The sequence below is a fragment of the Eriocheir sinensis genome, chromosome 32, assembly GCF_024679095.1.
Source record: "Eriocheir sinensis breed Jianghai 21 chromosome 32, ASM2467909v1, whole genome shotgun sequence".
NCBI lineage: Eukaryota > Metazoa > Arthropoda > Malacostraca > Decapoda > Varunidae > Eriocheir > Eriocheir sinensis.
Genome location: NC_066540.1, coordinates 9,979,260 through 10,002,076, shown reverse-complemented (window position 1 = coordinate 10,002,076; position 22,817 = coordinate 9,979,260). Strand labels below are relative to the sequence as shown.

Here is a 22,817-nt window from a genome sequence, read left to right as displayed (position 1 = left end):
GAGTGAAATCTCTAACATAAAAAAAGAGTAGAGAACACGACAGCTTCTGCCACCAGAGCCTACGAATGAGTTTTCCTAGGGAAAAAGGTGATGTTTTGAAGAAAACTTTCCAGAGATAAGAAATCAGAGCGTAAGCAGCGATCTTTTTTAGTTTATTTAAAAAAAAAGTAGGAGGAGGCTTAAGACGCATCCAATCGTCACCATGCGTGGAGTCGGAAGGAGAAGTATACATCCATAATTTATCACAATATCTGTTGAGGTGGGAGAGATGTGACATGCCTGCATTTAGAAATGTGAGCTGAAGAAGATATTTGTTTTAGAGGCATTATGCTGAGCAAGCTTTTTTTTTTTTTTTTTTTTTTTTTTTTTTTTTTGGAGCCTGGATGGTAGTCGGCCCCAGCCCGTCATGGACCAGGCAAGTGTTTATAGTGGCGCCATCTTCTCTTGTTGTTAGTGGACATGACAAACACAGGATGGCTAACTGGAATGTTTAATTGCCTCTTTGTAGTGGATAGTGTGCCCAGATAAGGGCAGATCCAGAATCATGGAGCAGCAAACCTAGCAAATCAAGTACGGAAAGGCGATAAGTGAATACTTGGAGAAACTTGGGAACAGTTAACTATATTAACCCGGAGAGATAGAACGATTGAGATAGATAAGCAGACACAGACATATATAGACGAAAGGTTAAATCCATATTAGGAAGTCAGGTATATAAAATAAAGCTGTCTGAAAGATGGACAGATACATATAGATAGATGTACACATACTGTGTGTGTGTGTGTGTGTGTGTGTGTGTGTGTGTGTGTTACTCTGTATGTGGGAAGTGAATTGATGTGAATGAGAATGTGTAACGGGGCTAAAGAAACAAAGTGAGGTGATTGAGGGAGACGGTGGGGTGTATTCCGTGCTGTCGCTGGGCGTGGCTGGGCGTGATGATAACGTGTTTTCGGCAGAGTGCGGGCACCAGCAGGTGGTGGAGGTGCGGCCCGGCCAGGAGCAGTGGCTGGTCTCCCCGGGACACGTGTGGCCGGGGATCGCCAACGGGTCGCAGGACACGTGCCTCTGGACGGTCAAGGTATGTATTTACTCTTCTCTGTGCCTGTACCGTCCTCTGCATGATTTTTTCAGCCTATCACAAGTAATGTGCGCAGTATATTAAGGTAAACGTATTTTCCTGTCTTTCTCCTCCGTTATCGGCATTGCATTTTGAGCACATAACAAGAAATTGCATGGTCTTTCAATAAGGTTTATGTAATTTTCATTTTGGTAATTGTCTTTGTAAAATTCTATTCCGTCCTCTGCATTATATTTTGAAAAAAATCACAAATTAACACAAAATTATTATTAATAGTGCTAAAACGTTAACATTTCCATACAATGCCTTCAGACACGCCCTACTTGTCTATCCAATTTTCCTCCTTTTACATCCCACCTAGCCTTGCCTTCCATCCTGCCCACGACATTCCTCTGACCAGTTCTGTCCATGGGCAAGACAAAGATAAAACAAGCTTGAATAAAGGCCTAACCGCTGCCCAGGCTTACTATCTCATGCATAACACATTCATGTCGTCCTTCAAGTCCCTTACCATGGACATATTTTTGCTCCAAATAGTTTTATGATTTATTTATGGTGAGGGACCAAACATGTCGGTATTATAAAATCAAATGCTCGCAACAAGATACTCCTATTAAGAAAGCAGAAGCGCAAATATTTTTAATAGATGCGGCTATGTTACATGCGGATTGCATCTTCCACGGAGAAAAATCTATCCTTGAAAAACACCACCCATGCCTCTGTTTCCCGGGCATGGCTCTGGGTGGCTATCGCGTGCCTCATTGTCATTCCGTACACCAGGCTTCCCGCTCTACGCCTGTGTTTGGTTCTTCCAGGCCGTTAATCTGCTCTTATCTATTTGTGTGTGTCAGCTCGCATGAGGGACTTGTTTGTGCATACTGCATACCATGGATGGCCTTCTCTGCCAACTCTTAGCTAGCTTTTGAAAATATTTTTACTCGTCGTTTCTTTTTCACTGTACTTTGCCTGCATTTACACTTTTCATTGAGAAAGGTCACTCTATAGTGTAAACATATACGAAAATATTCCAATATCAGCCACGGTCAGTCATGTAATGCTATATTTGCCTCCCCAGGAATATGTCATTTATGAATGGTGTCTTTTTATGAATATATATAATAATTTTAATGTAATACAAGGCCTCAACGCTTGCCTAAAGCATTAGACACGCTATAATGAGAAATCAAATTTTTATTCTATACATTCGAAATAAACGAGTGCTCGAATCAGGAGTGAAATCCTGGCACCGAGAAACTATTAAATGTCTTCTGGTCGAGCCACTGACTTGGAAATCTGAGTAGAGTTCAGAGCTCAAACATTTATATTTAAAGGACGTTGTTTTCAGGTGCTGCAGCGCGCACGAGGAAGAATATTAGTGTCCCTGTGACCATGCGACGCGGAAGTTTTGTCTGTCGTGATAGTAAAACATCATCAACCAACGTACTGCGTCAACACTCACACAGGAACTATAAACAGCAACTGACCTTTACTGTTTATATCGATGATGTATTTAAATGTATACATGGTGTCACTCACAATTTAAGTTAGATGATTATATTAAGTAACTAAAGATTTGTCACGTCTACACATGCCTTCACCTCCTGCTTTTATTTTTATTTTTTAGCTGGTACTACAATACTACGAAACATTCCGATCTGGGTGAGGCAAAGGACTCCAAGACAGGGGAAAACAAAATTATCACATGAACCATGGTTTTGTGATATATGGCGTCAAGCTGACTACTAGGAGTGATAGACAACCAGTCCTTCGTTGACATCCCTGAAAGATCGAAGAATGAACATTAAGTGGTACTGCAAAGAAACCACTTTTAAGTAGGTTGATTCTGCGAATCAAAAGGCACCAGGCGAATAAGATGCATAAATGGGCGAAATACAGCGGTAATAAACAAACGCAGAAGTGATCACACAGTTGTGCGTATATATGGCAATTATACCACACCTTTGTTTGGTTCTGGAGGAGGAGTGTCCTGGGGGAAAAAAAAAACTAGGAAGAGGGGTGGCCCTGCGAGTACCACACCTTGCGGTGCCCGGCACGTGTGGACCCCAGATGAATATATGTACCAAGGGGTAAAAGGTCAGAGGAGAATATAACAGTTAATGTAATCCGGAAGTAAGGTGTCTCAGTGGTAACCACCTCTGGCAGCAGGGGAGGGAGGAAGATGCAGAAGGAAGCAAGGCGTGGCAGCCTGGCCATGCCAAGGTCAACCACCAGCATCACACCCTACACGCACCTGCCCTGCTCGGCCCCAAACCAGACACAAGGGAGCGGCAGACGGCAATGGGTGGGGTTGGCCAGAAAGACGGTCCATAATACGTCACATGAACTAGCGGAATTGTTTTCTTCTGAAGCTGAACTGATTTAATATCTTTGCACTAGGCATCATATAACATGTAGTACTAAATCATATACGTATTTAAAACTGTCATGAATAGATGGAATGTTTTGTTTGCACAAGTAAATGATAATGAAGAAATTGCAGAAGTAGAAAGTAAAGAAAGGAAATGTAGGAGGTAGTGGACCACGCAAAATTAATTGGATTGAAGGCCGGAGCTCACCCACGGCTTCAGCGGGCATGGTAATAGGGCTTGCTCCAGCGAATTCTTGGCGGGTTTTTTTGTGTGTGCTTACGTCACATATCGAACAGTCCCCGTCCTGCTAAGTTCACTCCCCCCGACCAATACAATGTGCTTCGGTTTCCCTCCACGTCGTCTGTAGTATTTGTGTAACTGTCAAGAGCTGAAGATGAATTTATTAGCGACTTTGTTCACTTGCTTGCCAAACTTAATACGGCCTGTCGCCTCAGTGAAATATTATAAATTCCATCCTTACTCATATCCCTTCATCATAGACATGCTGGCGAAACGTACTAATGAATTTCAGCAGCTTATTAAGGGGCTTCATCAAACTTCTTGGCAAACTTAGCATGACCCAGTCACACGAGTTTTGTCTCCTGCTTTTCTCCCTTGAATTGGTAAGGCTGCTTTTCTCCCTTGAATTGGTAAGGCTGCTTTTCTCCCTTGAATTGGTTAGGCTGCTTTTCTCCCTTGAATTGGTTAGGCTGCTTTTCTCCCTTGAATTGGTAAGGCTGCTTTTCTCCCTTGAATTGGTTAGGCTGCTTTTCTCCCTTGAATTGGTAAGGCTGCTTTTCTCCCTTGAATTGGTAAGGCTGCTTTTCTCCCTTGAATTGGTAAGGCTGCTTTTCTCCCTTGAATTGGTAAGGCTGCTTTTCTCCCTTGAATTGGTAAGGCTGCTTTTCTCCCTTGAAATGGTAAGGCTGCTTTTCTCCCTTGAATTGGTAAGGCTGCTTTCTCCCTTGAATTGGTAAGGCTGCTTTTCTCCTTGAATTGGTTAGGCTGCTTTTCTCCCTTGAATTGGTAAGGCTGCTTTTCTCCCTTGAATTGGTTAGGCTGCTTTTCTCCCTTGAATTGGTTAGGCTGCTTTTCTCCCTTGAATTGGTAAGGCTGCTTTTCTCCCTTGAATTGGTTAGGCTGCTTTTCTCCCTTGAATTGGTAAGGCTGCTTTTCTCCCTTGAATTGGTAAGGCTGCCTTTCTCCCTTGAATTGGTTAGGCTGCTTTTCTCCCTTGAATTGGTAAGGCTGCTTTTCTCCCTTGAATTGGTTAGGCTGCTTTTCTCCCTTGAATTGGTAAGGCTGCTTTTCTCCCTTGAATTGGTTAGGCTGCTTTTCTCCCTTGAATTGGTTAGGCTGCTTTTCTCCCTTGAATTGGTAAGGCTGCTTTTCTCCCTTGAATTGGTAAGGCTGCTTTTCTCCCTTGAATTGGTAAGGCTGCTTTTCTCCCTTGAATTGGTAAGGCTGCTTTTCTCCCTTGAATTGGTTAGGCTGCTTTTCTCCCTTGAATTGGTTAGGCTGCTTTTCTCCCTTGAATTGGTCAGGCTGCTTTTCTCCCTTGAATTGGTTAGGCTGCTTTTCTCCCTTGAATTGGTCAGGCTGCTTTTCTCCCTTGCCCAGACATTGGGCGAGCCGTACTGATGCATATTTGTCGTTTGTTGTAATATACCATAAAAGTGAAGACTAATTTCCAGCCTCAGTCTTACACAAGTTGAATGGTGGTAATTAAGACACCACTAGACACTCCGAGCACGAAACTCTTATCTCAAGTCAGGATTAATGGCGAGAAAAACCAGTTCCACAATATTACATTAAGAGGGACACGTTTATTGGGGTTCTATCGCCTGAGTCTCACTCTCATTCAGACAGAGCTACCGTGCAAGTCCTTTCGTGATGATGTTTTCTTCTCAGTATTTAGATTAATATACAATGCAGACAGACTATATGAAAAAAAATAAGGAAAAATCCAGATGAAGTTCAATAGTAATGAAAAAAAATTCATTTAGAAGAATAAATGGAATTCAGTATACTCGAGAACTGCAATACCGTACATCCTATAATACATGGACTTGGTTTGGTCCCACAGAAAACTTTTAATCAGTAGTAAGGATCATTTGAAAGTCATAAATCTTGAAGATAATTAACGAAGAATATCTACTGGTGCAACAGCCATGAAGATATTAATTTTGAAAACACACACACACACACACACACACACACACACACACACACACACACACACACTAATGCCCAAAGGCTTGGCGGAAAATATACAATGAGAATCTACTTAAAATTCAGATTATCATGTGTCTGTCGCAAAATTCAGATTATCATGTGTCTGTCGCAAAATTCAGATTATCATGTGTGTTTCTGTCACTGCTTCCCCCTTCAGGCTCCTCCAGGCCATGGGGTAGTGGTGGAGCTGGTCCGTCTGAGGCTTCATCGTTCCCGCCGCTGCTCTGCTACCCGCCTAGAGGTGAAGCCGGCGGGATCAGTGACGAGCCCTCGCACCCGCCCACTAGCTAAGTGAGTCTCCCATGAAACAGCATCAAGACCCTCCTCTCTTTGGGCCACTCATTTCTACATTATTTTATAGAATCAGTACAGAGCGGGCTTTTTTGTTTTTATTTTTGCCTTTGAGCTGCTTCCTTTACCGAGAAAAAAAAAAAAAAAAAAAAACAGGGCCATTCCGCTGGACGAGACGACTGTTCTTGTATTCTGTTCATATTAACTCTGAAAATAAACCCCTCCCCCTTACTTATCATTACTGGAATATTAACAAGGTAGGCACACCCCATCCCCAACTCAGGCTGCAAATGATTGGTAGATGCTAGGAAAGCTTATTGACGGTTACTGGACAGACATGGGTGGAGCTTATTGTGAATGTTAATGTGGACAGAGTATGATTTGTGGCTTTTCAGGGAGCCTTTTTTAGTTCACTGTGCTGTGAGGTGATATTCTAATCATAATCAAGATATTCCAGGCAATCATTCGCTTTATTCATTATTCTTTTTTATTAGTCCACAGCAGTGCGAGGTGGTATTCTATTTATAATCAATATTTTCCAAGCAATATGCAACCGAGGAATACTCGACTCATTCACGGCTTTATTCCAGATTCTGTGGGCGGCAGACCAGACTGTGGAAGACAACGTTTTCAGAAATTACCATTGAATATAAGCGAAGCAAGGGACGAGGCCAGCAGACGACTCTCTCTGGGCCTCAATCCGGCAGCAGGGAAGGCAATGCTGCCAAGTCGTCAAAGAGTAAATCAGCGCAGGATCGCGCCGACAGATTAAACCGTATCAAGGCTCTGCACCGACTGTATCAACATAAGACAAGGCAGAATAGAGAACATCTTCGTAGCAGGAATGAGCAGCACCAGTCTGACAGCAGATATTACCCTCACCGCAGAGACGACTACTCCAGCAGCCGTCGTTTTTACAGACATCTCAACGATTTGAATGATGACACTACCCAGATCGAGAATGACTTATTAATTAATGGTGATCATTTCATATATGACCTGGAAAGCAATACTTATGGTGTCACAACTATCAATCACAACTCTCTAAGTGTAAGGCTCATTGGGGTAGGAGAACCTGCCTCGTTTAATTCAGAGTTCATCACCCTCGGTGGTGTAAACAATACTGAACCCTCACTGGAGCATTACTTAGAGGACCTCACTCTAAATGAAAACTCGACCTATCAGATGCGTCACAATAGTACTAACGCGCACAGTATCCAAGGCGTTTCGAACCACGTGGAAGAGTCTGGGAAAGAATCCATTCAGAGATACAAGCGGTCTCCCCGAGTGTCGTCAGAAGCCCACGGTCGCCACACGCCGCGAGAGACCCGTCGTCGCCCACCACAGTACACAGATAATGATAGGTCGCGTTCACCCAACAGACAACAGTACCGCGTTCCTTCTAGGCGCCGTAAGAACTCTCAACCCTCTGCAGCTTCCCGTAGGGATCTTTACTCATCAAACCCACATTTTCGCAACCGCAACGAAATCATACCCAATAAGCCGGCAAAGCCTTCACATCACAGACTGAAGAAATATGAATTTAAAGGTCCAGAAGTGACTACGGAGACGCACGGCAGGAAGGGGCGCCATCAGAGGCCCGGGGGTAGCAGGCGCTGGAGGAAGAAAGAGTATTTTGTGCTCAAGGTAACGTTGTATATATATATATATATATATATATATATATATATATATATATATATATATATATATATATATATATATATATATATATATATATATATATATATATATAAAACATAGTAGATTCATAGACTTTAGCATTTGTTGGTTTCGTGGAAACGCGTTTGAATATCATTTATAATGTTTGTGTGTCATGGCTTTTACTATAACTTTTATGATATATCTCGAAGAGTGGGACGTTGTAATCTATTTAACTTCTTGTAACTATATATTCCTTTCACTATATTCCGATTTTATGCATTCTCTGAGTTCAACTTAAATGCCACCATTCGACTTTTACAGGTGACAGCTTTCCGCAGTGGGTGTGGCGGAGAAGTGGATGATGCAGTAGGTAGGTTTACAAGCCCTGACTACCCACACAAGACAAGTGAGAAAGGCTCCTGTTCTTGGAGGTTTAAGGTACGTACTACATACGGACTACATTAAGCTTAGGGTCAAAGTTGTAGAAAAAGTCGCCTGCTACGTCGGTACCGTTGTTGTTGTTGTTGTTGAAGGGAAATACAGTCACAGTTGTCTGTTGTGTCTGCAGATACTAGTCACTGAGTAGCAGTCATGTAAGAAGATGGTCAAATAATTATGGGAAAGGAAAAAAATGAGTTATTATTACTAAAAAGACTTCGAGAGCTAGATAGATCATAAGAACTGAGACTTTCCGTGAGTATATATATATATATATATATATATATATATATATATATATATATATATATATATATATATATATATATATATATATATATATATATATATAAAACCTTATATTTATTAACCCAGCAGATTAAGAAAGTAACTGGATAATGGGATGATGTCAAGGTACTTTTCATAAAAAAAGTAACATTGATTAAGTGATCCAATAAATGGCAATTGGAGTTTAATGTCGCTGAGAGAAACACTCAAGAAAAAAACAATATACCCATTAATAATGTCATACATGCCAAATAAAACTGGTGTAGAAAGATAAGTATACAAAAGTAAGAGATGTATAGTACCTTTTAACCTTCGATTTGAAGGTTATTTGTTTTTTTATAGGTTTGTTATTAAACGTAAAAATCAGGTTCTCTTGATATAATTTCGCTCACATGGTTAAAAAAAAGCTATCTAATACTTCATTCAAATGTTATAACTGATGGATGGTTACCAAATAATGAATGAAGCAGCTACCCCATAGAATAAGCATAATTTTGGCCCGAGTAGCTAGACTGAACTAGTAATCCTCCAACCAGACAAATGATAATAAAAAAAATTCAGGGACTGAAAAAACATTAAAATAAGTTTTAGCATAACACATTTCATACCTTGCTGAGGCAGGTTAAGATATTGCATCGATATACAGATAAGATCGATAGTGTTTACAACTAGTATCAGTTAGTATCAGGTTAGGAAACCTGTTAGAACACTGTAAAGTAAAAAGCAGCGTAAAAATGTCATGTCACTGTACAATAAGAAAAAACAAAAACAGTGGATTGTTATACCACTGTAGGGTAGAAATGCAGGAGTGGGTTAATTTGTTGTGTCAATGTACGGTAATAAAATAAATGTAACATTAGGTTAGCATATCACTGTACAGCCAAAAGGACAAAATTATAAGTATTATATCACGGACTTTCACGGTACAGCAAAAAGAAAACTGAAGTGGGTTGTTCTATTACTGTAGTAAAAAGTAGGGAGGGTAACAGCAATTAGCTAACAAAGAGGTTGGTGACTTAGTGAAATATATTTACTGTTTGACTAATACGAATACAATTGATAATTCAATGATGGAAATGACAGGTGCCTAACGCATTATAGCTCCACTGGCTTCTTGCAGCCAATAATCAGTATAGCCTGACATGTTTTATGCACAGTTATTAAAGCAGCAAAAGGAGTGATGCAAATTTCATCAGTAACACCTTAGCACTAAATAGCTAGGACCAATATAGTGTTTAATCATAAATCTGATTATGCAAAATTACACAAAGGCAGGGAATGTCGATTTAGTATTCAGAATGGATTAATGTAAAAAATTAAAAGTAAAAATAGGAATAAAAAGGTACAGTGCCATGCAAAATTAGTTGTGTAGAGGACTGGAGCCCAAGGTAATGGACTAAGGTTACTATGAATGCTGAGGAGTGCTTCTAAAATTGTACTTCAGCCATCATCTCATTCCTAAACCCCCGCCCTGTAACTCTAATTAACAAGAATGTATTGAGGGGAAGGAGGGAATGAATCTTGTAGTAATCACTTCCTCCCGTCTTGCTCACGCCAGACACCCATGAGGAGCCACTGGAAGCTGACTTGTGAAAACTTCCTCATTCGGAGGTCACGTGACTGTCGCCGTGATCACCTGGCCATCAAGATCAACGACGCTCACTGGTCTAGGTGTGTGTGTGTGTGTGTGTGTGTGTGTGTGTGTGTGGGTGGGTGGGTGTGGGTGTGCGCACATGCGTTATTCACTAAAGGGTCTTCAATACATTCAAGAACTGCATCCCAAACTGCGTCGATACAGATCTGAATTCCAATCGGCATACGGTTCAGCAGACTTTCTGAGCATTCAGCATGAATCGGCAGACTTCGTGCTCGCCCCGCAAAGTTTAGAACACTTTCAGTAGTTGATCCCGAATTAAGACATATCGAGTGAAGATTGTATTGCAATCCTGAGTCTTCGTACTACTTCGTGCTAATTCCTCTCACTTCGAGCTGTTTCCAGGTCCTTTGTATGGCCAAAAAAATGTTGAGAATCAATGGAACCGTCTCCTCTATTGTCTTGAAAATTTTCTTTTGCTGTAGTAACTGTACGAACAACTGCAGTATTGTGCAAGCATTTATATAGGTCACTCCTCAACTTGAGCAGCTTCAGTTGGTTGTTGGACAGGTAAATCAAGGTGTCCATGTTGCTGGGTGATGAGGTAAACTAGAAATGTGGCTTCTAAAAACCATAAAAACTGTGGAAAAGGATAGTTAGGAAGAAAAAAAAAGGAGAGTTTAGAGAGGGGTAAAGTGTTGGATGGAGTAAAGTGGGAGATGACAGATGCCGTCATAGGTGTACTCTTATAATGTTTTAAAGCATGATTCGTGGCAAATCGTATAGACTTTTTGGTCTTTCGTATGGCTTCGAGTTACATCGAAGAAGATCGACCTCTCATCGTGCTTATTTGATTTCTGTAAATGACCATTTACTTTAAAAATTTGGTGCTTCAGAACGCTTAGTAATTTTTCCTATCCTCTTCATACACTCATCATTATGCATCCTATTACTTTCAGCAAGATTGGTGCTGACTAGAGCTAGCCCCATTCAAAGCCATTTTTCCAAGATTCAGCTTGATTTCAAGTTCGGCACAGTTCGGCAAGTAGTTCTTGAATGTGTGAAACCCATTAAGTTCTTACATATTTGGATTTTTACAAGAGCGAGTCAACCTTGCGGTATCCCACCTTTTAAAATCATTTAATAAATGAACCCTTAAATAATGGTGGATCAGTAACACCCATGGCTGAATCAGAATGCAACGCACATGGCTGAATCAGAATGCAACGCACATGGCTGAATCAGAATGCATTTCACTCAGCGAAGGTTGTGTAAAAGAATTCAGTTTTCTTTTAACTTTTATCCCTCTTTAAATTTTTCCTCTAGAATTAATTTTCTCATCAGTGATATATTCATTTACTTTTTCCTTAATTCCAGTGGCATAACCATATCCTCCTTTTTTCATTTTATCTTTATAAGGCTACTAGATTAAAAATTTCCTAGCTAGATCAACTAAAGGTAGGCATGCCCGTTTAGTAGCAAACATTTGAAACTTTTCAGCTTTCTTTGTATTCTTTTTAAATTTATGAGCGTTATTAAAACTTCAGCTCTATACTCTAATGTCAAACATGAAAATGAGATAATCATACATCATAATATTCATTTATATACTTAGAAACTGTTCTTATGCTGGGTATGTTACTGCATTATCCTTAGATTTTTCTTCAACAAAACTGACAAGTTGTCAGTTTGCTGTAGGTGATCAGACCACATCAATATCCTTTTCTACCACCTGTATGCTGGAAAAAACTCTTCCCTTAGGTACTGTGGACGAGAAGGCCCCAGCCTGGCCCTTACCTCTTCCCACCATGCCACAGTTGACGTGGTCCTCAACACATTTAGAAACCGTTCTGCCAGAGTGATGTGCACTTGGGAGACCTCAGCAATAGGTAAGACTGTATGCTAGAAAGTTCAGTAGATGAGATTTCCATGAACATTGAGTACCCCAACGACAGAGTTCACATGCGATCAGATCCGAGGTGATGCTGACAAACTGAATGGCATCAGCTTATTCCTGTCACCGAGATATTAATATTTAAAATTATTACAGCAGCAAGTAAACTATGCACCTTTGATACATGTAACACACAAAAAAATCATTCTTGATCTAAAAGAGCTGAATCATAAGGGACAGAAGGAATTGTTGGCATCATATGCATTAGGGCAATGGGATCCTACACGTTAGTACTAAAGGGATTTCAAGTGGAATACAAATATGAGCAGGTTCCGCAGGTGATCACAATTTAGTACATAGAAAGTTTTCACTCACGCGTCAATAAGAGCTTACACCAAAACGCTTAACTATCACCTGTGGAAGATTGCAGTCACCTAGAAACAAGTATATATATATATATATATATATATATATATATATATATATATATATATATATATATATATATATATATATATATATATATATATATATATATATATATATATATATATATATATATATATATATATATATATATATATATATATATATATATATATATATATATATATATATATATATATATATATATATATATATATATATATATATATATATATATATATATATATATATATATAATCTAAGCTAGGTTCATGGGTGGTCAGTACAGCATGTGGGTAGTCTTAAGCCACTCAGCGATGACTGAAAATCGAGTTTGTACTGGCGGGCAGGACTTGAACCAAGGTCCTCCAGAACACCACGCCCGCACGCTTACTACTCACCCACTGCCTACCTAACCGCTGCCACCATTGTTGATGTCTAATAGTCTACATAATAAAACAAACATATATCTTATTTCAAACATACATAGAAAGTCTGACTGCTGTCGATAAACATCACAATTTAAAAAAGTGGACTCATATGCAAAAGAAATATGCAGGTCTTTTATGATGATATTTTATGAGTGTGAGCTCATCGCCTTTCCTTTAACTACAGATGGCAGAAGCAGCCACCGGCACCAGGCTTACGACAGCTACTGGAGTTACAACCTGACTGTCGCCACCACCACAACTACCACCACAACAACCACAACTCCCCCTCCACCGAAAGTCCCTCAGACAAGGCAAGCCATTGCTTATTTTATTCCTCAAGGTTTAAAATTGTCACTTCAAATACTTATAATAACATAGTGCTAACTAGTATTTATGATAGTAAAATATGTATACTTTGAAAAAATAAATGCAAAATGAAATTACAATTTTTTTAAGGTGTTATTTGTTAAAAAAAAAATAGAGCTGATGCAGACTTTTTTTTCTAAATATATACGTATCATTCCCTTGTGGCCCCTAAAAGGAGTTGTCAAGACTACACTCGCTTGAGTCACGAACACACCATGTGCAGCTCAACACCATCCAGCTGCGCTATCTACCAGGATGGTGTGATAAGCAGTGACAGGCAGATGATCATTGACTCCCACAACGTGTACCGTGCAAAGGTAGCCCGCGGGGAGGAGAGCAAAGGACTGCCTGGGCCCCAGTATTCTGCCGCAGATATGCAACAGCTGGCCTGGAATGAGGAGCTGGCGCAGGTGGCTCAGGCTTGGGCCTCCAGTTGCCCAAACTACCACGACTGCCACGACTGTCGCAAGCTGCTCTCTAGTAAGACCACACCTTGTATATACCCTCCACCATAGTCTATGCCTCCACACATCATGTTATTTTTTTCTACTGGCTAAGTAGACTTATTTCTTACTTCCTTAAGATAGAATTACAATTGATTGGACTTACACACCTTAACAATCATTCTTTTCTGCGTACTTAGTAGTCTCATTACTTGAGGGCCGAAATCATAGCATTATGAGCATCTCACTCCCTTTTAGTCATTCGCGTATCTTGTAAAACACGCCAGACTGGTATCAGAATTTCTTTAACTAGTAGTTAAAAATGAGGCTGCAGCGATTCGCCTCATAGTCCACGTACTTCACTTGAACCTCTCTTTTTGGTAACATAACCCAGACTGCTAGCCGAGTAAATCAAGACAATGCCTATTTCCTATTGGCGGGAGGAGCGTCTGACATCTCCATCGACCAACACACGAGCCTAGGTCCAGAAAAGGTTTCTATTTCTATACACAGCTCATGTTCTTAAAGATAGGCAAATTTTGTTGATATCATTAAATTAGGCAGTAATTGTAGAACTATAGCACGATTCTCAAAATTCAATTGGTAAGAGAATAAATAACAAAGAAATGGGAATATTTTATGAACCGACGTGTTGGGAGTCGAGACGTCAAACGCCCTGTCCACCAACAGCCAATAAACAGCGTCCTTGCTTACTCGGCTAAGGATCCAGCCACTGTTGAGAGGGATCCAGCGCGAATGCACCTTTTTTTTTATGACGGTGTATACTTTCAAAGAGATAAAAAATGTCAAAGTTCTGGGCTTAAGATAACCCGAGACCTCGGGTGAAATACTCACTAAAATGACTTAAGACGAACTGTAATGAGTGTGCCTGGGTTTTGAGAGCACGGGATTTTTCTTCCATAATTGCTTTTCAGAATAGGCCTGACAGGTCTACCTTTGCACTTTTTTTAGCAAGCCACTAATCAGCTGGGTTAACTCCATCTAATAACCGCATCCTATTCCATCACTGATCCCTAATCAATCCTCAGGAGCTGCCTTGTATAGGCCAACCGGCCTCTTGCATACTCCTTACATTCTTATGTTCTTATCAAGGATACACTGGTCATTATACTTTACTCAATTTTGTTTATAAGACCCCAAAATTGAAGCTTAGGACCCTCAAGTTTTAACTTGGAACCCCAATAGAAATGCCAAGGGGGTTTGGACCCCTAAGTAAAAAATCCTATTGGAACCTTAATTGTGAATTATCTTTCACATTAACATTGCTCATCTTTAATCAATACACATATGCTTAATAACAGGTGAAATGAGATCATGACTTATATTATTATTGTTATCATTGTTACTTTACTACTTGTACATCTAAATTATGACTAATTCTGTCCGTCTCTAACCCTGGTGTCTCAACAGGGAGCTACTACGTCGGCCAAAACATTTTCTACGAGTGGAGCAGTACAGATGGAGGCTCTGTATGGGACACGGCAATTAGGCTCTGGTATGAGGAGGTCCAGTATGTGCCCAACTATCTCACTAAAAGCTACAGGTAAGCCATTTCAAGCCCTCTAGCATGCAAACTCTCTCCAACCTTATTTGCAAATATGCCACTAAGGTTAAGTTTAGGGAGGGAGGAAGCTTCTACAAGAATTCATTTTTCGTGAGTGTATATAAACGTATTCCCGAACAGAACATCCTATGGCCTTGGGGAGTCAACATTTACGAGACTGACTTTGTTTAAACAAGTACATATATATATATATATATATATATATATATATATATATATATATATATATATATATATATATATATATATATACATATATATATATATATATATATATATATATATGTACGGTACTTAACAACCCATGACTTAAGACTTTCGAGATGTGTAGATTCATATAAAACTAAATTTGGCCATATCTCTCTCTCTCTCTCTCTCTCTCTCTCTCTCTCTCTCTCTCTCTCTCTCTCTCTCTCTCTCTCTCTCAACCAAAAAACTGCTCCCAAGTGCATCTCCCTATCATTTCCTTGTAGCCTAAATATATATCATGTAGCCGCCAAGACTAATAGTAAACTACCTGTAACATCTCCATAACTACAGTAAAAATTGAAGATGAGCTAAAAGTTGGTTCTGACAGGCAGGTTGTAACTGAATTGGTTTTAGGTCAAAATTTACATTAATAAAAAGAACATATTATTCAAATGTCCCACCACAGATAAAGCAGCATTCCTACACCTCCTACCTTCCATCCCTAACCTGCTTCTGTCCTCATGAGCTCGCCTCGCCAAAGCCCAGCGTTCAGTTGACCCTTCAGCTACCCAACGTCATGCAAAGTTACAAAACTGAGCCATCAAATCCTGCCTTACACCAGCTGGGGTGGAGCCAGCACGTGGGGATGGCAGTGGAGTAGAGGAGGAGGGGGGGGTGCTGGTGCAATGTGTAAACAAACAGCTGCTCTACACATGACTGCCACGAGGGATATTTGAAATGTTAACTCATTATTTAACCAAGTACTGCTTACATTATTGAAATGATCATAAGTGTGGGCGGTCATAAGTCACATACGTCATAACTCAAAGACTACCTGAGTATATGAATACACATGTGTGTGTGTGTGTGTGTGTGTGTGTGTGTGTGTGTGTGTGTGTGTGTGTGTGTGTGTGTGTGTGTGTGTGTGTTTGGGTATTTTTCCCCTTGTTCTGCCTCAGACCATAAAAAAAAATATGCCAACTGTTTCGCCAGGTCCATGGACCATGCAGTGATCGGCCACTACACTCAACTGGTGTGGGCTGAGACGAGGGAGATTGGCTGTGGTGCCGCCTACCACGACTGTTCCAAAGTCTTCAAGGGACGTTCATGGAAGCTGAAGTGCAAAATATACGTTTGTAACTATGGACCAACGTAAGTTTCACTTTAAAGAGATTTTGGATTAGGTAACATAATACATACCTAGAAATATAAATATAAAAGAACAATCATCAGCTTAAACATCATCCTGTAATATGCTTAGAAATCATCATCACTGCTTCATTAATGGGAAAAAATATAATGAAAATTATATTATGTTAAAGTGATGACTGAATTGAAGCATTTAAAAGTTAAGGAGATTAATAAAGGATATTTTTTAAAAGTGATGACTGAATTACTTAAAAGAGTTAAGGGGATTAATAAAGATAATTGATACAGTACTACTTACTGTACTACTGAAAAGTCAAAACCCAAAGTATTTGATAGAACATAATAGAAGATAGATAAATTCTGGTTTAAGAGAGGCAAGAACTGATTTATCAGTAGGTTGTTTGGGAGACAAGTTGAATAAAATTGGCAGATATGTAATTGATGCAAATATGATGGAAGGTCTCAAATGAATGTTTAATGAAATTACAGATGGAAGACAGATGGTGACGTATCGATTCCCAGTAGGTACCACCATGTGAAAGCTGACTGACCCTATACAGCTTCCTTAAATCCTATTCTATTCTTGTGTTTTAGAGAGCATATTGACAGTCAACAATGATGCTACTCAATGTTTTAGTGCAAAACATGTTATCTTTTCAGGGGGAACTTCCTCAGCAAGCCCATGTATACCATCGGACCACCAGCATCAGCCTGTCCTAAGGGTTCGTACCCATCTGCCCAGTACCCTGGGCTCTGTACCTCACATTGAGGCTCCTCACCACTACTTCACGGGGAAAGCACTACCATAGGTCGTGTCGGCCAACATCGACACAGAGGAATCTCTGGAGAAGAGCAAACACACACTGTACCTGCTGAATAATGTTTCTGTTGATATTTATGATGGATGCCACTGCAAGTAAATGATGTTGGTCAATAATGAAGCAAGCTCTTTGCAGTTGATCACAAAGGACATGTGAATATGTGCAATGGTACTGAAGTCAGCTTTGTGCATTCTTAACTTTAGAAGCAAATACCGTATCATGGATAACAGCACCCAGCTCAGTGTTACTTCTACTTAATCTTTCTTTAGGTTGGTCTGACAGACTGCCAGGTGAAGTCCTTTGACTTGGCAAGGATTTTTTTATTAAACACGGTACTGGATTAGAATAAGATTGCATTCACATATACTCTTGAACATATGCTGACAATATGTTTAACAACAGCACCATAAATAAGCTGCCTCCATCATTACTGTCTAGTATGTGTTGGCTTCATTGGTTGCTATCATGTTGATAGCAATCATGCGGATGAGATTACATGTTGGCAGCAAAGGCAGCAGTTGAACAGACACAAACAAGAGAAGACAGGAATAAGGATTGGCCACTGTAGAAAACTACTCCCATTCAAATTTTTTCAATCACATCACTGATACTACTGACTCAAAATCTGCCTCTAAGATCCATGTAAAGTTGTAAAACATTCAGTAGTCTGCTCTTGTGCTAAACACAAACCAGTGTCACCACATCTATTGCAATGGATGGCACCCTCCTCTATTGACCCATTACTTTGCTGTCTCAGTGATGGGTGCATCCAAAATTGGTATCTGGACCTTGCATGTTGCATACATTGTCACATAACATCACAATTACAGCTTTAACCAATACAGCAGGCTCACCAGTCAAAAAAAATTTGGTAACTAATCTGTGACATGGCCACAATCGTTGTTTCATCTCTGCTACCATGATATTAACAAACAAGCTGTTAACATGATAAGAAACATTTGTCCATTTGCTGTTCCTCTCATGTAACCAATATGTGGGTAACAGTAATGACAGCAATTGTTCAAGGGCAAGTGTGGACACACCCTACGAAATATCCTATAGCACTATGTAACACAGACCAAACTGAGTAGAATTAAACTTGAAACTGTGAACCACTAAGATGTGCAAGAAAAAAAGGAATATTATGTTATAAAATATACAGTTCGTGTTACTGAAGGGAATGAGGAATGAGTGAAGAGCAAAGAAATGATAAGTGAGATATAAGACCATGCAGAATTAGCTTAGTGGAGGGCTAGAACTCAATGCAAGGGACGTAAGTACATACCCCTTGCATTGATCTCCAGGCCATGTCCAAAGCTCTCTCACAACTTCAACGGGCGTGGTATTATAAATTTCAAACGAGATTTAATCTATATGTAAAGTTATTGTTCAATTTCAATTTCTCTCTCTCTCTCTCTCTCTCTCTCTCTCTCTCTCTCTCTCTCTCTCTCTCTCTCTCTCTCTGAAGGGTTTTGGACTTTGATCTAGAAGTTGATCATCATCATCAGGCATGATTACCTTTTAGGAAGGGAATATAGGTAACTTTAAAAAGAGTGTATGGGAGGTGTATATTTTTTACTTATTTATGAAACTTTTTTTCTACTAATCTCTTTTCATTTTAAGCAATAATGTAACTTTTCAAGTGTTCGGATCCTTGAAGTGACTCAAACTGTGATATATGGATCCTTGTGATGAGTGCACAGACAAACCATTGCCTTAATGCTGCCTGTCATGCGAGACTTCGGAAGCTCTCCATGATGCCACTCTCTAAAGGACTCTTAGGACCTAGTGTTGAGCGAGGTATGAAGGGAATATTCTCGAGGCAAAGCTAACCCGAGAAGCAGCCAACAGGGATCCCACTGCGTGTCATCTGCTTCGTGGTAATTCATTGTTAGTGTTATGTGGCTAATCTGGTGTGTCTGGATGAAGCTGATTCTTGTGGCTGTACTGCTTCCAATATTGTCAATATAGTTATCAATGGTACATAATTTTATAAGAGGAGAGCCGATCACAATATTTATAATTGCCCTGAAAATCAAGGAAAATCCCAAACTGCAGTTATCTTCAGAAGAAAGTTCAGTGCAGTGAATAAATTCCACTGCAATGCACATAATAAATTCAGTCTGTTTGATGTCAAATGTTAGAGTTTAGCAGCTACTGAATTTAAAAGATTCCAGCATTAGGCAACTGAGATCATATTATGTTATCAGTGAATACAGTAAACCCTCACTTTTACCAATCAATTGGGAGAAGAGGATGACGTTATATCCGAAAATCCAATTCAAGGGATCCCAATTTTTTGCATATATCAATCTTTGTTCGTTACATGAGCAGAAAGTTCACTATTTCTGACCATTTCCATATAAAAGGAAGTTTATTTGCTATATTAGATGAAAGGTAAGGCATGGACGAACGAAAACAGAGGTGTTTACAGTCAGGTAGACAAAGCTAGACAGACTGGATACACATTGCCCGGTCAACTCTGATTCCACCACTGCTGATCAAATTGCGTGGACATATTCGGTTGGCCCACCACCGATCCAAACCTGCACTTAAACCCCACATATACTAGAGTAACCCAGAAAGTTTATCAAAACCGAAATTCATTACTTCCAAGTCAGTAAAAGAAAGGGTTTACTGTATAGAAACAGGCTGTTAATTAAAAACATCCATCTTAAAAATCTAAAAGCTTGAATGTATTTGTTACTACTTAATCATATAACATTTCAATCATTCTTCATACTGATTAGTATCTATCTAATGTTAGAGTGAGCACATTTTAAAGTGCATGAATCTATAATATTTATTATGGCATTGAATAACATATGAAAATGCTACAGTTTCTTGAACTTCCTTGAGTTTGAGGGTTGCCTCTTTAATCGACCTCTTCCCGCCAAGGCGAACACCCACCCGTCTTCACTAGCATCGATCAACAGAGACTGACATATTGAAAATCTGCTATAAATCTTATGTTAAAGTCTCTCGAGAGTTGCAAGTGAAATCGCCTGCTCCTAGTCAATGTTAGATATAAGTTTATATAATAAACATTTGGGCAAAAACTTTGTTTATTCCATTCTTATGCAGTCACAGTCTTGGAATAATCTGATATACTGAAGAAGCAACATCCTGCCATTATTTTTTTTCAGGATCACTTATGTATTTTTAAATAATATAATATATAATGGTTGGTTTCAAAGATGCAGGAAACAACAACTTGACCAGTACAGGTAACTCTCGATTTACGCGAACAACAATACTCAACAATAGGGGCAGGGTACGGTACCAGTACCGGTACTAACGGTACATGATGTACAGTTTTGATATCATATTCACCCATAAGACGAAAACAGACCCTAAAACATCCCAAAGAAGAAAAAATCATTAAAAGTAGTAACATATATTTCAACACATAATAGTAACAGGTAAATCTCCAGATTAGGACCCAACTCACACTGGTGGACGAGACAACTGTATTTTTTTCTGGTAGTTTTCAGTGTGCTATGAAATACTCTGCTAACTGTTTCTGTCGCAAATCATTAAATCACTAAAAAAATAAATAAATAAATAAATAAATAAATTCAAAGCATGTTGAACACCCGCCGCCGCAGCCGCAATTGATTAAGGGTCATGAAGTGTGAGGGGCATGTATCCTTATTTCATGTGAAAATGGAAACAAGGAATGGTTGTGTCCTCCTCCCATCACCCCACAACATCTGTATGGGATGATTATAAGGCTAAGATGCAGACCAAAGTCAATATGGAGCACCTATTGACAATACCTGGCCCACTGATCCTGCCATAGCCAATGATGCAGTAATCCCACCAGAATTGCCTGATGATGGCTCTCAAGAATCTACACAAGGAGGTGATGCCATTTTTAATTAATCAATCATGTTACACTGAACTAGTGAAGGTGGGAGTGTATTCCATTCTCATGCTTCAATGTTGGTGTAGAAAAACTTGATGCAGTCTGAATTTATTTGTTTACATTTCATTTTGCACCATATTTCTTGTTCAAAATGTGTCCTCTATAATAAACAACTTCAATTTTTTTTCATATTTGAGAGAGAGAGAGAGAGAGAGAGAGAGAGAGAGAGAGAGAGAGAGAGAGAGAGAGAGAGAGAGAGAGAGAGAGAGAGAGAGAGAGAGAGAGAATCTCATATGTACATATAAAAAAAAAGGTGCAAGGCACAAGAAAGAAATTACAATCAGAATTTATTTAAAAGTAGAACTGTCGAGTTTATGAACAAAAATGAAACTGAATACAGTATTGTACTCCGTATTGTTTCATTCATAGTTAAAAAGTATATAACCCCTTCTCCACTAAGGGAAAATGATATCAGAGCTGTAGATAGATGAACATATGCATACTCCTTGACAGAGGAGGGGCATTAAATATACAGCCTGAATTGCAACACTGAGTAGTAGCTGCTTGACTTAAAAATGTATAGTCTTGCATCCAATTAAATGCACAGAATCAATTTATTTTTGGTGTATAGACCAATCACAATATTATATGAACTTACCTGTAAACTTCATACTCTCTGATGGATCAATATCGCTGAGGTTTTCTTGTTAAGAGGTTGTTGTATTCTCATTCCCCACAATGAATGCGGAGGACAATCATCTGCCTGAAGATGTTGGCTCTACCATGGCCCTTATACAAGATTACTAATGCAGTAAAGGTCTGAAAGGTCAATACTGGAAACATTAGTGAACCTGAAAGGCAAGCCAGAGGTTAGGATCCTAGCAGTGCTTACCACCTAACCAAACAAACAACATCTTCTTTATTTACCTTGACACCATGCGGAGGTGTCGATGCTGAGGTCCCACGGAGCTGTCCCTCGATGATTGCATGCAAGGTACTTACCTGTGAACACAATGACCTTAAATGTTAGTCAAGATTTTTTTATTATGTGATTCAAGAAGGGGAAATATTTTAATGACATTTGATGGCTAGGATATCTTGACAGGGGGTATGATATGCAAAATATATTTCTAGAAGCATCAACACCTATATCACAAGAAAATGTCTGAACTATTCTAATTTCAAAGTATTTAATTTCTACCTTATTTAGTACATGAAAATCAGATACTTTTATGATTTTTTTCCAAATCCTCTTTGATGAACAAAATGTAGCAGTAACACCATGTTCTTCTTTCATACTGGTGTAAATATATTCATCAAACTTATCCATTTTCAATATTAATGATCAACCAAACAATGTCTTTTCTCCAGTAACAATCTATCTAGGTGGCTCTGACAAAGAAGTCCCCATCAATTCATTGTCAAATATGTACGAGGGTAATCCCAAAATTAAGGTCTCCAAAATATTTAGAAATCACAGAAACGTTTAGTATTGTCAATAATGTTTACATCATTTTAAATTTTGAACATTTATTTATTTTTCTATATAATCGGCATTTCGGTCGATGCATTTTTATAGGCGATGTGGCAGTTTTTGTATGCCCATGTCATACCAGCTCGCCGCCATGTCATTGAGGAAGCGTTGAACCTCATCTTTCACCTCGTCGTCGTTGCTGAAGCACGTTCC

General features: G+C 39.3%; 1 protein-coding gene across 1 annotated transcript in view; it reads left to right on the top strand.

Annotated features, from left to right (window-relative positions):
• The window catches only part of LOC127006120 (uncharacterized), a 65,664-nt gene extending 45,343 nt beyond the window's left edge, over positions 1–20,321 (top strand). The window contains exons 4-14 of the mRNA XM_050875630.1: positions 957–1,078; positions 5,840–5,973; positions 6,564–7,620; positions 7,960–8,076; positions 9,923–10,035; positions 11,720–11,847; positions 12,894–13,020; positions 13,251–13,555; positions 14,950–15,082; positions 16,286–16,444; positions 17,102–20,321. Coding sequence (XP_050731587.1) covers positions 957–1,078; positions 5,840–5,973; positions 6,564–7,620; positions 7,960–8,076; positions 9,923–10,035; positions 11,720–11,847; positions 12,894–13,020; positions 13,251–13,555; positions 14,950–15,082; positions 16,286–16,444; positions 17,102–17,210 — 2,504 coding nt within the window. The 3' untranslated portion in view covers positions 17,211–20,321. The remainder of the gene's footprint in view (positions 1–956; positions 1,079–5,839; positions 5,974–6,563; positions 7,621–7,959; positions 8,077–9,922; positions 10,036–11,719; positions 11,848–12,893; positions 13,021–13,250; positions 13,556–14,949; positions 15,083–16,285; positions 16,445–17,101) is intronic.
• Positions 20,322–22,817: the final 2,496 nt, after the last annotated feature.